General features: G+C 38.3%; 1 protein-coding gene across 1 annotated transcript in view; it reads left to right on the plus strand.

The window, feature by feature from the left end:
- hormad1 (HORMA domain containing 1) overlaps positions 1-16,121 on the plus strand; it is a 93,634-nt gene that overhangs the window by 40,480 nt on the left and 37,033 nt on the right. The window contains exons 9-11 of the mRNA XM_028793155.2: positions 3,563-3,822; positions 8,375-8,441; positions 9,276-9,349. Of these exons, the coding sequence (XP_028648988.1) occupies positions 3,563-3,822; positions 8,375-8,441; positions 9,276-9,349 (401 nt within the window). The remainder of the gene's footprint in view (positions 1-3,562; positions 3,823-8,374; positions 8,442-9,275; positions 9,350-16,121) is intronic.

Below are 16,121 nucleotides of genomic sequence, written 5' to 3' on the forward strand. Positions count from 1 at the left end.
CCAATGACAAGTGGTTCAAATATCTGCTAATGAGGCTGGAGGAAAATGCATGGAAGGCATTCAAAGACATTATTGAGAATTTTCTTGTCAACTATAGATCAGCAAACTACCTCCAGCTGGTTGACAACATGTTTCAAACATACAACACCATGAAGTGCATCATGTTAAAGATTAATTTTGTGCATTTTTCATCTGGACTTTTTCCCTACTAATCTTGGCACAGTCATTGAGGACCATGGAGAAAGTATTCACCAGCACATTGTAGAGATGGAAAAGTGACATCAGAGCAAGGGGAATAAATCAATGCTGATTGTGTATTGTTGGACAATGAAATGTGAAGCATCAGATGCTGAGTACAAATGAAAATCAGCTGCAAAACATTTTTAGCTCATTTGTACTAAAGCATCATTAAGCAATTAAACACACTAAATTAAGTAAAAGTTAACTCCACATTTCTATAAATTCCTATGTGATTCATCTGAAATTCTATTTGTGTTCAACTTGAAGCTATCTATCAAAATCGCCAAAAAATTTTTCAGGAAGTAAAACAAAATATTTTTTTTGTAGTGTAGTTTTTTTCAGCTTACAATTACTTCACAGGTCTAAAGGGAAAAATGACATTTAACACCTTTTCTCAAATCTATGGATTACTTTCTAGTTTTGTTTATAGTCTGTGTTTTAAATCCTTTAATCAAATAAGGATGCCTCCAGCAGAGCCTTTATACCTACACTCCACAGCATGCATTTTGATTACATGATACGTGCCTTTTGACAAATCCAGCGATAACTAAGTGTACTGTAAGAAGTACTTTCACCATTTACGTCCAGGCCAAAGATAATTTGTTTAAACATAGCTAACACTTATTAAATAGCAAATTTAGCTCTTTATACTGAAAAAAATATTAGTAATTTGTCTAAAATAGAATTGTGTAAGTCATAATGACCAGTTGCTTCTAACCCTTCCCCATTTTCTATTTCAGTTTCTCTGTGTCTCGTTCTGGCTCTTGGTTTAACTGAGACACAGTTTCACCTCAATAATTATGCCCAAGGTATGAAGACATGCATCTGCTGCACTATATTGTTGAAAGCCTAGAAGGGTGTTGGGAGCAGTTATTTTAAAGAGCCGTGGATCTCTCTAGTGGTTTATTTTCTTTAGCAATTATTTAACTGGTGTTTTTGTTTTCCTCTTTGTTGTTATCTGACCATATCTTCATGAGCTCGATTTCTCTAATATGCCTACATTTTATTACTAAAAAGAGGGTTCCAAAATTCCACTGTTGGGAGAAGGTGGCACAAAATACAATATATGGATTTTTTATTAATATATTACTGATTATTTAACTATATTAACCTAATCTAATTAATTAAACCATGCACTTTTTGGATATTGCACAAAACCTGTATTATCTGGTAATAAATGGAGACAAACACAGTGAAAATGCACCAACTCAACAAACTGAAAATGTTTGGTATAAATTTAAACTATTAATTATTCTAGGCTTTTAGGGTTATTATTATAACATGTGTGGTGAAATTCGTACTTGCGTGTGCTGATCAACAAGCAACATGTTGCCATTCTCTGGTGTCATGATTAGTGTGTATAAGTACCTTACTTTGAAACTTCTGTGTTCTTCACCTGAAACACCTCCCAACATTTTTGTCAAATGGGAAAATATGGACCACCTTAACAATAAATGATAACATCTAGAAAAATTAAAAATACTTAGTTCTTCTGGGTTTAAGCTGGCCCTATGTTGTATGTTATGTTGCAGTTTGCTGCTTTATCAAGTTTACAGTCATGTGGAACTGGAACCTATTGTAGCAGCATCAATAGCAAGTTAGGAGACAGCTTTGAACAAGGTGGAGGTCTATCTCAGGGCTCACTCATACACACATAGTTTAAATTTTGAATCACCATTCAATTTAAACTACATGTCTTTGGAGGTGAGGGTGGAAAACGGGATTACCTTGGGGAAAACCCACACATACGTGTAGGGGCTAAATATGCAAACACTACACAAACAATGGTCAGCCATAGGCTCTGATCTGTGGAAGCAGCAGGAATAACTACTGTGCCAGTAGAACTTCAGATTTTGTGAATTTGAGAAATAAATAGTATTTGTTCATGCAGTAGTTTAACTCATTAGTTTTGAATTAACTGAATGTCATCCACATATGAATCAAGTGAATATTATCTTTATAAATGGTTGAGATTTGTATGTATAACAGTAGTTAGACCTGAGGGATGCCATATCAAATTTTAGGCACAAATTAAGGAGTACTATTATCAGATTTCTGTAAATATTGAAGATATTCTGATAAACTTAAGCTTCCGAACAGAAGACCAATGCCTGCCATCTCTGCATAATGCATGGCTCTTAAGTTATCAATAAGATGATTTATAGCAAGCAATGTGGATTCTAAAGTGAAAAGTTAAGAGCAATTTCAGCTTCACACCAGCCTCAGTTTGCTGCCTGCTACACCCTCTGAAATTGGGCATGTAGATATTTACAGTAAGAACTTTTCAGTTTATTTACTAACCACTTGTAATCAGTCTGAACAGATCAATAAAAAAGAAGTGTTTAGATAATCTCTTTAAGTGTGTTGGCCTTAAACTCTTAACAGTACATTAAAATTGCACTTTTTGATAGCAGGAATTAAGGTTGTTTTGATGTTTTGCCTTGGATAAAAGGAAGATGAAACATGTCATATCAATTGTGAATTTCTTGATGAGACAGAAGTTTAGAAAATAACTAAAGAACAGTCATGTAGAACTGATATGGTACAGTATATAGATATATGACTGCACTTTCTGTTTTCAGTTACATGGCAATTGTGATTACTTGGCAGTCACCTGAAAGTATTTTGCCTCTCCCCTGTCTTGTTTAAGTGTACGCATCACCTTGTGTATTTGCATATCAATTGACATTCTGGTTTTTATACTGCTTCTTGTTTTTAGGTATCTTTTTTCTGATTTTTTGATTACCAGTGGCCTCAGCACCAATTTATGAGAGGCACCACTTTTAACATCACCTAATTCTGAAATAGATCATCTTACCATAAGCCATTATTCCTAATTTTGCACTAATGTAAACTCTAAACCTTGAATTTCCACTCTTAAGGTTACTGACTACCCTCTTGTGTTGCCTAATCAAAAGCTTTCTGTAAATTCAGATAAATAAAATATGCATCAATTTACCCTACATTCATGTTAACCTTAATGTCCTGTAATTACTTGGATCGGCCCAATTACTTTAAAATGAAAACATGCGCAATTAATCACTATTTTGCTTTTGTGATTATTCTCAATATAATTGTAATTATTCACTATATGAAATATTAATCTAATATACTTTAGTGTGTGAAAATTGAATTCTCCGTTTCTTAGTTCTTCCTTGATGTTTCCATATCAGTATTTTAATTGTTTTTCAGGGTGTTTACTGTAATGCATTAAAATAATATGTTGTTATATTATTGACTGTTAAATAACTTATGCAGTGTTGCTTACAAAAATGTAAATATGCATGGCAAAACTACCATTTATATGTTTGATTTTTTGTAGTGACTCCACAAGACTATCAGCCTCCTGGATTTAAGGAAGGAGAAAATGATGACATGGTATTTGAAGGCATACCAGTGCAACTGATGGTAGGAGATGTCTCCACACCCTTCCATACTGTAAAGCTCAAGATAACAACAGAGAGCAATCGCCTAGAAAATGTGATGCACAGTGACCTTAACACAAACGAGTCCAAGCATATGATGGAGCCTGACAAAGAAGAGGAATTCAGCACACAAGACAGCAACATAAGCATCCGACAAGTAAGATAAAATACTTTTGGTTTGGAATTGGCAAAAACAGCTTTATTCTGTTTTGTTTCATCAAAACATATTGGAGAAACATCTCTGTTTCTCTCAACTATAAAGCTGACAAGATGAAAATATTGTTAGTTGTATGGTAATTGTAATATTTCTCCAAATCTAATAGTAATATTTCTTCATAGCTCTTAGTCTTCCTGAAATTTAAAAATTTGATATTAAGGAAGGCACCCCTGTGGCTAGAGATGGAAAATTACAAAAAGTAGAAGTATTATTATGTTGACAAAAATTTCTAACATGGAAACTACTCGGGTAAAACAGTAGTCTCGAAAAAATTACTTAAGTAAAAGCAAAATTTTGCTACTTTAGAAAAAAAATTACCTATGTTAGCAAAGATGCTCAAATATGAGGATAACAAATATCCTCAAATATCCATGCTGTTTATTGGAAAGTATAAGCAGAATATACAGTACACAACAACAAAATAGATTTAATTTATCAAGAAGCCTATTAATGACACATATACTGTATATAAAAATTCACACACAAATTCACACATAGAAAGAGAAATGGTGTACTGTAGTGGCAATTAAATTTCAAGCAGATATCTTATTGATGGCAAATTGTGAGTGCTACACAGGACAGACGGCATCCCAGATGGACAAAGGTAAACCCTCTGGACAAGATGGAAGTTGCCAGGGGATAGACAAACAGAAACAGGAGGCCAGGAGCAGTTTGATTCAAGGTTATTATAGTTAACGAAAACTAAAATCAAAACTGAAACTATTATTAAAAAAAACATTTTCATAAACTGAAATAAAATAATTAACAAAACCGAAATGAAAACCTAAAACTAAACGAAACTATTACATTAGCTGGAAAGACTAACAAATAAAATAATAATTTACTAAAATATTTTTAGTTTTTGAATGAATATTCTTGCTGTTAGTCTTTAACCCTTTTAAGTTTTAACTCTAAAACAAAGTCATCCACCGTGAGCTGCCCAGAGGCGTAGCTAGGGTTTTCAGCGCCCAGGGACAACTGAAGATTTTGCGCCCTCTTCTGTTTGCCAAAATGCAATGGGGAAGGGAAAGAAACATCAATTTGGTGCCCCCTGGATGTTGCGCCCGGGGACAGATGTCCCCCCTTGCCCCCCCCAGCTACGTCACTGGAGCCGCCTGCATATATTCATCCAGTGAACAGCGGCTGGTGATGGAGGGCGGCTGTTCACACAGCATTTGTGGTGATAGAGCAAGCTAAGTGCGGGTGCATAAAGCGTGAGAAATAGAAAGCGGTTTGCGTGCCGCCTTTCTTTGTGCTTGTTGTATATCAAGATGTAATTCAAACGGCTGAAATCAGAATGTGCTGGTCAACAAAACGTTTACCATATGGACAGAAAAATCACGAGTGAGTAACGTTTCAGTTTATTTCTCAGGTGTCTGCTTTTTGTTGACAGCAATTCACCTGCCAATTCGCACAGGAGAAGTCGTTTTTACTTTCTCATATATGAAGTATAGAGAAAGTATAGTAATCATGAAAAAATTCGACCTCGATATTTTGATGAATCTTGACGTTATAGACTAACCAGTGTCCAACAATACTGTTTTTTGGAATTGTGTGTGTACGCGTGCGTGTGTCTGTGTGTGTAAACAAGATAACTCAAAAATGAAACTAGATAGATGGATGAAATTTGGCATGTGGTTGTTACACCACAATTATAGATCTGTATTAACTTTTGGGCCAAATCCATCACCCGGAAGTGGTACTTTACCTGAACACATACTCGATTTTTTTTTTTTTATTTATACAGCTGCAGAGTCTGATTTATTCAACTTTACTTTTATAATAATTGTTCAATATATTATTCATTTGATTTGTTGTTGATGGTTCCTTAATGTACATAATATAAAAATATAATCATTGTCTTACGGTTTACTCCTCAAATATCCATCCCCATATCTGAGTATACAAGACAGTCGAGGGGAGAGCACTCCCGGTTTTTGAAAATAAAATGGCACTGATTGAGAGACTGACTAGGTCATCATACAAGATCAGCATATTGTTGCTGACCAATCACTTTTGCTTTAAAAATATCATTTAACAACGAAACGATACAAACAAAGGTAGAGAGTCTGACAAGTGATGAAAAACTAAACATACTAATGAGTTTTTGTATTTATTCCATATTTGTTAATTTATCTTTTTTAGTTCATATTCACAACTCAAAATACCTGATATTGTGAAAGTAATTCATTAGCAGAATTATATTTTAAAATATTTGTCTCCCTTTTTTCAATGTTTTTCTCTTTCAAAATAGATAGTTGAAATATCATATTCTTTTTGTTCTTAACATCAGCCTTATCATACATATTGCATACCAGGGATTTTTCCTGCCTTGCATCCAAACCTGCTGCGGTAGGCTCCAGATTTCCTGCAATCCTACTCTGGATAAACAGGTTTAGATAATGTATATTCTCACACTAACGACCATGAGACATTGCGAAGGGTTGGGTCAGCCACCCATTTAATAGTTCCCGGCTGCAAAATTGATTCAAAAATAGCGACATGTTTATTCAACAGAGTCCACAACAGAACTGATTCTCTTCAGGCAATATGGCGGCTTTAAAGGCCAGCAAAGGAAGTGATGTCATCAGCACTGGAACCGGAAGGGACGTCATTGGCTGCCCCAGAGCCGTGCGGGATTTCCCTAGACTGGTCTGCAAAAGATCGAGAGGGAAAGTTAGTGCACTTCGCCACCCCCTGGTCTAGCATGGAATTACATGTATTCAAGCCCTTTGGTTGTCTCCAAAACACACGTGTGTGACAATATGTTGTTCTTAATTTCAGACGCTGTCTCTGTTGTTATATGCCTGTATACTCCTATTACCTGTTCTTGCTCTGTTCATTATGGGTTTACAGTAATCCCTCCTCCATCGCGGGGGTTGCGTTCCAGAGCCACCCGCGAAATAAGAAAATCCGCAAAGTAGAAACCATATGTTCATGTGGTTATTTTTATATAACCAGTTTAATTTTACTGCACAACAAAGGGTAGCGTTACAGCTCTTCTAAAGGAGCCTCTTCAGGCGACTGTTTAGCACCGCCGTTGTTCTTCTTCCATCACTCTTCAATCCAAATCCCTAAAGCAGTTTCCACCCAGACTACTGCCTTACAACGTCCACTTGCAACTCATTTTGCGCCCTGATTAAAAGACACTGCGGCCGTAGATCTTATATGCTTTTCCTCCTTTTTAAATAAAAAGAATCGTGGACTCATTTATGCTGTAATGGTGTCCTACAGCGGTGCAGCTGTTTCCTTCCTTCAACATATCCAAAACTTTTACCTTTTCTGCAATCATTTGCATCTTCTGTTGGCGCTTGTGCACGTTAATTCTGAATGAGTGAGATTAGTACTTCCTGGTTAATGCAGCACTCCGTCGCTGAGCCAATCAGCAGCACACAGGAACTTAACCGCATGCTCTGATTGGGTAGCTTCTCAGCCATCCACCAATAGCGTCCCTTGTTTCAATTCAAATGCGTCCCTTGTTTCAATTCAAATGGGCAAATCAACTGAGGAAGCACATGTACTGTAGACCGCAGACATCCGCGAAGCAGTGAAAAATCTGCGATATATATTCACATATGCTTACATTTAAAATCCGCGATGGAGTGAAGCCGCGAAAGACGAAGCGCGATATAGCGAGGGATCACTGTACTCTCCGTTATGGTGGTCTATTCAAGACTGCCCCTAACCTTGACACTACATGCTTGTTGTTCTTTGTTTCCCTCAATACAGCTAGGTGGGGTCTGCACACTCATTCAAGTCTAAGATTACACAATTATAAAATTGTGTAAAATTGTTCATATTCAGTGTCTAGTTTTGATTATGCTTGTTTTTATCAGACAAAGACAAAACCAGATAGTAAACCAGGCAGTGTAGTAAGCTTCCACTAACATTAAAGTCATATCCAAATCTGTTAAGTGTACAGTTCTGTCTGATTGTGATACAAAACTAACTCCGTAGGCGCTCATTGCCATAATTACTAAAACTAAAACTGAAACCAATATATATAAAAATAAAATAGAAATGTCTTTGTGAAATAAAAACTAAACTAAAACTAACAATACACGATGAAGGAAAACTAAAACTAAACTGAATTTCCAAGTAAGGTCAGAAAAAATATAGAAATAAAAACTAATATAAAAAGGCAAAACTATAATAACCTTGGTTGGGTGCTATGTCCGATATTGTCAGAGAAACTTGCCCCAATGCTGAAACATTGGACATGTAATGAGTATAATGCTTTCATACTGATGTCCTTTTTTTGAAACAAGCATCTTTCTTTAATTTAGGGGGTAAAATTAATCAATATATTAATCATTCACATGAATTTACATAATTGAATGTCCAGTTATTCAAGAGTTCTACTTTGCTTTTATGTTTTACACTTGTGCTTTAAATTCTAATAAAGTAGAACGCCAGAAGTTTATTCTTGATGTGTTTTACTGCAAATAAATGTCACTAACAACTGTTCATCTTTGATAATGTTCTTTATTAGGAACAGTTTCCAGTGACGAATAAGCTAAATAACAACACAACCAACAAGACAGCATGTGAAAAGAAAGGTAAAACCTCTTAACAAAATTCACGTGTTAATTTTCTGTAGTCAGTTATCCTGTTCAGGAATATCAGCAGCAGAGTCTGTCACATAACACCGATTAGAATTACAAAATTAGTAAATCAAATAGAAGTATTCTGAAATTCAGAATTTTTCTGAAGAATATAGACATTGGACCCCAGTTTACAGCAGAGTCTTTAAACTTGCTCAGCTCAAGTGCATCTCTTTGTCCTTCCAAAATATATCACCAGAATCAAAAAGCATAGTAAATTCAAGCTATTTTATTTACTCTATTTGAAGTTTCAGGAGTGTTTAAGAGGGTCACTGAGTTAAATTGTAATGAAGTTTAGTGGGATGTTTTGGCAGCTCTAGTCCTTCATATATACAGTACATGTTAAATATGTCTACAGTTTCATGAAGAAATTAGTGCTATTTTCTTTTCTTTCTGGGCCAAGGAACATCACAAACATGACATTGTCACTTTCTATCAGTTCACTGCACAAACTTATGCCACTGAAGTTTCAAACTGCTACAGTTACGAATGTCATTGTTCTACAAGTGTCCTCGGCTTTGCAAGAAACAGATTTTTTTTATTTTTGGTTTTCCATGCTGAGAATCATGTTTTTCCTCATTGTATAGTCGCAACATGTTTGGTATTTTACTTGACTTTGTCAGGTTTTCCAGACTAATCATTCATCTTGTCACACATTGCCATTTACAGGAATATTTGAAAATAAATGTCTGCTTAGTAACTGTTGTAGCCAATATTTTGCCATTCTGCTCTTAATATGAAACAATTAAGTGTATTGCTAGTACAATTTAATTTTAAATAATGTTTCAGATACTGATGTAACATGTGAGGATGAAAAAATGGAAACAGATGAAAGGAGCAGTCCACAGCCTTGTTATTTTCAGGTAATGGAATATAAAATCTTCTATTTTAAACTCATGTTTAAATCTGTATGCCCTTCAAATCTGGGTATTGGCACAGTTGTCATGATTCACAATTCCCCAATTCGATTCTACATTGTTTTTATCTTGACTGAATTAGTGTGCACTGTTATATTTGAAGTGGTGGCTTTTTTAGAGATTACTTAACCATGTATAGGGAACATTAATATAATGTGACAAGTTTCAGTAACTCTTTATTTGAAGGGTGTCTACATAGCAACTTCATAACATAGATAAGCATGGAATGACATTTAAGAAAAAATACTTGTTTAGTAATGAACAGTAATGAACACATCAGTATTTGGAAGGTATGGAATAAAATATCATTCCTCTTCAAAAAAGAAAAAACATTTTTCATAGCGCTGCACTCATTCAGAATTCACCATCCATATTACTAACTGAGAATGCTAAACCGGATGGACGCAGGGACATCCGGCCATGGGCCGTGGCCACAAAAGACGTACTGCGCAGGCGCCCCACAAACCACCCCCCCCCTCCAAGCAACGGAAACCGGCCGGATGCAATGCAACGTAAACGCACGAAGCCATTGCACACGAAACGGGACACACACAAAGAAGAGGATTGAGACCCACGACACCCAAAGCCCCCTTCCAGTAACTGAAATAAGAAATGAGGCCACGCGCCCCTAGGACACCAAAAACAAAGGAGTCACACGCAGGCACACATAGCACACGAAACGGTTCGCACACAAAAAGGACGATTCAGCCCCACGACACACAAACACCCCCTCCACTAACAGAAATAAAAACTCAGGCAACAATCATCCTACAATAGTTCATTTGATTTTGCATCTACCGGAGTAAATATCAGGTCACCAAAAGGCAATGACCCATACTGCTTTCGCGTATGTGGACAAATATTACATCGCATTGGAACAGTGCACCCTGAAACAAATCAAGAACGCAAATATGCACAAATCACGTCGGCACCTACAAAGCGCTTCTGAAACCGCGGAAGAAAAAATGTCTCGGCTCCAAAAACACATGTCACTCCTTATTCCAAATACCGGTCCCAATCACAGAAACATCGGTATCCACTATGACAATGCACAGTAACAATGCACGTGACATCCGTCTTGCCACACTATTAATTATAGATGAATGTACAATGGCATCCAGTCACTTACTCAACACCATTGATAAACTTCTACAAACGTTGATGAATAATAATATTCCCTTTGCGGGAAAGGTACTTTTATTAGGAGGAGATTTTAGACAGTGCTTAACTATTACTCCACTTACAATGCGCTCAGCTATTGTTCAGTCCACCTTAAAATACGCGGACAATTGGCATTGCGTTAATGAATAATAATATTCCCTTTGGAGGAAAGGTACTTTTATTAGGAGTACATTTTAGACAGTGCTTACCTATTGCTCCACATGCCATGCGCTCAGCTATTATTCAGTCCACCTTAAAATATGCGACGACGTCATAGAAACAACACGAGACCAAACTACAATACATATACAGGCGCGAGACCTGATTGGTGATAATACGAAGAAACGAACAGTCCGCATATTAACAGTGAGTTCGATCCTACTTATTACTTATCCATATTCCTAACGATAAAGATCAAATAAGTCATCAATTCACGATCACGGATACAAAACTAGACGGCTCGAGTAACGGGACCACAAACACGAACCCGCATCAAAAAAAAAAATTCACCTCGGCGCGCTTCTAAAACCGCGGAACAAAAAATGTTACGCGAACAATTGCCATTGCTTTCTAAAGATACACTTGGTACAAAACATGCGATTTCCAGATCCCGAATATAACAATTGGTTATTACAACTAGAACATTGTACACTCACCAATACAGATGGACTTCACCCAGATATTATTACAATTCCTCAACCCTTCATCTGCGACGACTTACTTACGGAGATATTTGGAACAGCGGTCTCATTAGACCAAATGCCCCTTTTAACACAACGAAGTATATTATGTCCAAAAAATATTACTGTTGATCACATTAATAACCAAGTCATTTCATTACTTCCTGGAGAGTCACACCTCTTTCTAAACTCTGACAAAGTTGACTCTGAATCTACCTATCTGAGCCCGTTTTTGTACATGGACAACTTTATGTGGCCTTCTCACAACTTCGACGTTCATCTGACGTTAAAGTTAAGGTCATAAATGCTCCATGCCAAGGAAAACTCATTCAAGGACAAGACACCATCTTTACTACTAATGTTGTTTACAAAGAAATTTTCCAATAAACCTTTACACTGTACCAAACACTTTATTGTTTGCTTCCTATCTGCGTCATCTACACCTTCACACTATGCTATATCTCATTCATACATCATGCTCTTTGTAATTTCCCAACACCAGGGGTTGGCGAGCGAAGCGAGCAGGGGGCGGAGCCCCCTAGTAATTTAACTAACACATGTATCGACATAGCAGAATCCACACGTTATGGGAGAATACTTGTTTTAATACAATGTAATGGCATATACTTTATAAAACATCTATGTCATCTTGCGATTAATATTGTTCTAAAATAATCAAATATTGCTTCTAAAAATAATAAATGTTATTCAAAAACCTATTCATATGTTATGAATCTCCATGTAGACTTCCTTCAACTAAACTATTAGCCAAATTTATTCCCCTATTGGACATTTAAAATAATTAGTTGAAATTAAAGATACCGTAAAAGACTTATGTCTTTCTATGATTCTACAAGTTACACATACAGTTGTGCTTGAAAGTTTGTGAACCCTTTAGAATTTTCTATATTTCTGCATAAATATGACCTAAAACTGCATCAGATTTTCACTCAAGTCCTAAAAGTAGATAAAGAGAAACCAGTTAAACAAATGAGACAAAAATATTATACTTGGTCGTTTCTACTGTTGCTCATGTGTAGTAGGCACATTATTCAATCTCAATAATGTGTTCTCTCAGTTCCTCCTCAGACAAGAAAGGAAGTTTTTTAAAATGAGGATCTAGTGCTGATGCTTGTTGACAGTGGAGTTGGATGAATGGAATATAAAAGAAAAAGAACCAGCCATTGTGACTGAGTACTCCGCTAATGTGATCTGTGCGGTACAGCTTATGAAGATACTTGATGCCAGCTTCTTTGTGCACACACTCACTTTGTTATTGCAGGGTGCTCAAAAAATTCCAACAATTGCCTGCTTGCTTGGCTGGGTGAGGCACGTTGCAAACTTTTTCCACTGTAGCAGTACAGTTAGCTGCGTGCTTAAAGAGAAGCGATGTTTATTGGATCCAACGAAGTACGATCTTTTCTGGCAATAAAAGTCAGTTGTTTTGGACATTTAGATAGGTAAGAGTGACCACTTAATGGAAATAGACCCAGGCTATGAAAATTCTTTCTATAGCCAAATTTGAATTTTGAAAACAACTTAAATGCAATATATATTTAGTTGGTCTTCAGTTGTTCTTTTCATAGAATCTTCTTTAAAAAATACATCAACAAAGTTTATTTCTGTGCCAGAATAAGTTTTACTGTTTATTAAAAAGTCAGAAGTTGGTATTTTACCTTAATTACTCATATTAAGATGGCTTCAAATATGCTAAAGGTTAAAGCACAAAAATGTACAAATCCTTCAGTACATTTTAAAAATCCGTAAAATATTTCACTCTTTTTGTTACAAAATACAAAGTAAAAGCGTTAATCTTCTGCATTTCCTAAATGCTGATAAACTGACAATAAATATACACTGCAGTGATTTTGAAGCCAAGCACAATTGAAAAGGTTCTGGCAAACCATTTGATAGCTCGGAAAGTGTAGACAAAACTTTACCTAGGCTGTTCTCAGAAAGGCAGAGAAGGAGAACATTGACCTTGACTGTGATTTCATTGACAGATGGAAGGAGTTCTTTGAGGAACTATTAAACCCATTGCAAATGCTCTCCTCAGAGAAGATAATATATCGGAAACACTGGATGGGAACTATGCTTTATGTGATAATTAAGAAAACATTTTAGTGGCAAGGATTCTAGAGCAGAATAAATCCAGGTATAAATTGTAAAAGCACAGGATATTGCGGAATTATCATAGTTAACTTCTTCTTTTGGCTGCTCCTGTTAGGGGTTGCCACAGCGGATCATCTGTCCGCATATCGATTTGGCATGCTTCATTATTGCATGGAAGAGACTGGCAGATTGGGCTGGCAGTCTCCATTTTTGAAAAGGCAAGCGACAGAGGTGTTCCACTGATCAAGAGATTTCATTCATCAGCCATTCTGGTAAAGCTTATGCTGGGGAACTAGAATGGAGACTCCAATTATAGTTGAAACTCAGATTTAGGATGAATGATGTGTAGTGAATTCAAAAAGCATTTAGACTGTTGCAATAACGACCATGAGACATTGCAAAGGGTTGGGGCAGCCACCCATTTAATAGTTCCCGGCTGCAAAATTGAGTCAAAAATAGCGACATGTTTATTCAACAGAGTCCACAACAGAACTGATTCTCTTCAGGCAGTATGGTGGCTTTAAAGGCCAGAAAAGGAAGTGATGTCATCAGCACCGGAACCGGAAGGGACGTCATTGGCTGCCCCAGAGCCGGGCGGGATTTCCCTAGACTGGTCTGCAAAAGATCGAGAGGGAAAGTTAGTGCACTTCGCCACCCCCTGGTTTGGCATGGAATTACATGTATTCAAGCCCTTTGGTTGTCTCCAAAACACACGTTTGTGACATGGCCCCCCACTCAGCCCAGACCCGTTGGGTCGGGCGTTCTGCACCGAGACGTTGTGAACGCGGGAGAGAGCATCGGCGTTGGCGTGGAGAGAACCCTTCCGATGAATGACCGAAAACTTATAAGGTTGTAAGTCAAGAAACCACCTCGTGACTCGAGGGTTAGACTCCTTATGCAGGGCCATCCACTGTAAAGGTGCATGATCCGTGACAAGTGTAAACTCCCGCCCCAAGAGGTAGTACCTCACCTGTGTAATTGTCCACTTAATCGCAAGAGCCTCTCTTTCCACTGCCGCATAACTGGTCTCGCAATCCAGCAGTTTCTGGCTCAGGAACATGATGGGGTGTTCAGCACCGTCGACGCTTTGGCTCAACACGGCTCCCAGGCCTGTGTCCATCTGGAGGACAAAGGGAAGTGAAAAGTCAGGTGCCTTTAAAACAGGTGCTGACGTCAGGGCCTTTTTTAAGTCACTGAAGGCTGTCTCAGTCATCTCAGTCCATACCACAGTGTTAGGGGCCCTCTTTTTTGTTAAATTACTCAAGGGCACGGCTCTCTCCGAAAAGCGTGGTACAAACCGGCGGTAGTACCCTGTTAAGCCGAGAAATGCCTGGACTTGCCACTTGGTTCGCGGACGGGGCCATGTCAAAATGGCTTCTACTTTAGAGCACTGTGGCTTCACATTACCACGACCCACCAGGTAGCCCAAATATTTGGCTTCTTCCAATCAAAGAAACATTTCTTTGGATTGATTCGAAGACCGGCTTCACCTAGTGTCCGTAATACTGCTCGGACGTGCTGTAGGTGTTCCTTCCAGGTGCTGGAATAGATGACGACGTCATCCAGGTAGGCAGCACTATACGTGTTATGGGGGCAGAGTACTTTGTCCACCAGACTTTGGAAAGTTGCAGGAGCCCCATGTAACCCGAATGGAAGGACACAATACTGCCAGTGCCCACTAGGGGTGCTAAACGCGGTTTTACCCTTTGCGGAATCCGTTAAAGGAACCTGCCAGTACCCTTTAGTCATGTCAAGAGTGGTCAAATATTTAGCCTGTCCAAGCCTCTCGAGGAGGTCGTCCACTCGAGGCATTGGATAAGCATCAAAAAGGGAGACCTGATTAAGACGACGGAAGTCATTGCAAAACCTCCAACTCCCGTCGGGCTTAGGAACCAAGACAATTGGGCTGGACCAGGGACTATGACTCTCCTCTATGACTCCTAGGTCCAGCATGCGCTTAATTTCCAGTTCCACTTCCGCTTTCTTTGCCTCAGGAAGCCGATAAGGGCGTTCTTGGACGATGACCCCAGGTTCAGTCACAATATCGTGGGCAACCAGAGAGGTCCTTCCGGGTTCTTCGTCTACCACCTCTCAGACGGACGAGATAACTGCTTCGAGCTCTTGCCTCTGTCGGTTGCTTAAATTAGACCCGAAGTTAAGTGTGTTAGTTTGAGCGAAGAAGGAGCGGGCTGGCCGGAGGAAGGGTCAGGGTCCCTTTCCCTCCACGGCTTCAGCAGATTCACATGATATATCCGCTCACTCGGTCGACGATTTGGTTGTTTCACCAAATAATCGACGAGTCCTTTTCTCTCCTTAACTTCGTATGGTCCTTGCCAATGGGCAAGTAATTTGGAGTGCAAGGTGGGAACCAATACCATGATTCGATCCCCCGGTTGAAACTCCCGAAGTGTCGTGCCACGGTCATAATAATGGGCCTGTGCTGATTGCGCTTCCTCCATGTGACTTTTTAATATGGGCCTAATTTTTTCAAATCTATTGCGTAATTGCGCGATATATTCCAGAATATTAAGGGAGGGACGAGCCTCTTCTTCCCAACCTTCTTTTAAAATGTCCAGTATACCCCGGGGTTGTCGTCCATATAATAATTCAAAGGGTGAGAACCCCGTGGAGACTTGAGGGACTTCCCTGTAGGCAAAGAGTACGAGGGGGAGGAGTTGATCCCAATTCCTCCCATCCCCGCTGACCACCTTGCGAAGCATCTGCTTGAAAGTTTGATTAAATCTCTCTACTAAACCGTCGGTTTG

Source organism: Erpetoichthys calabaricus, chromosome 2 (genome assembly GCF_900747795.2).
Source record: "Erpetoichthys calabaricus chromosome 2, fErpCal1.3, whole genome shotgun sequence".
NCBI lineage: Eukaryota > Metazoa > Chordata > Cladistia > Polypteriformes > Polypteridae > Erpetoichthys > Erpetoichthys calabaricus.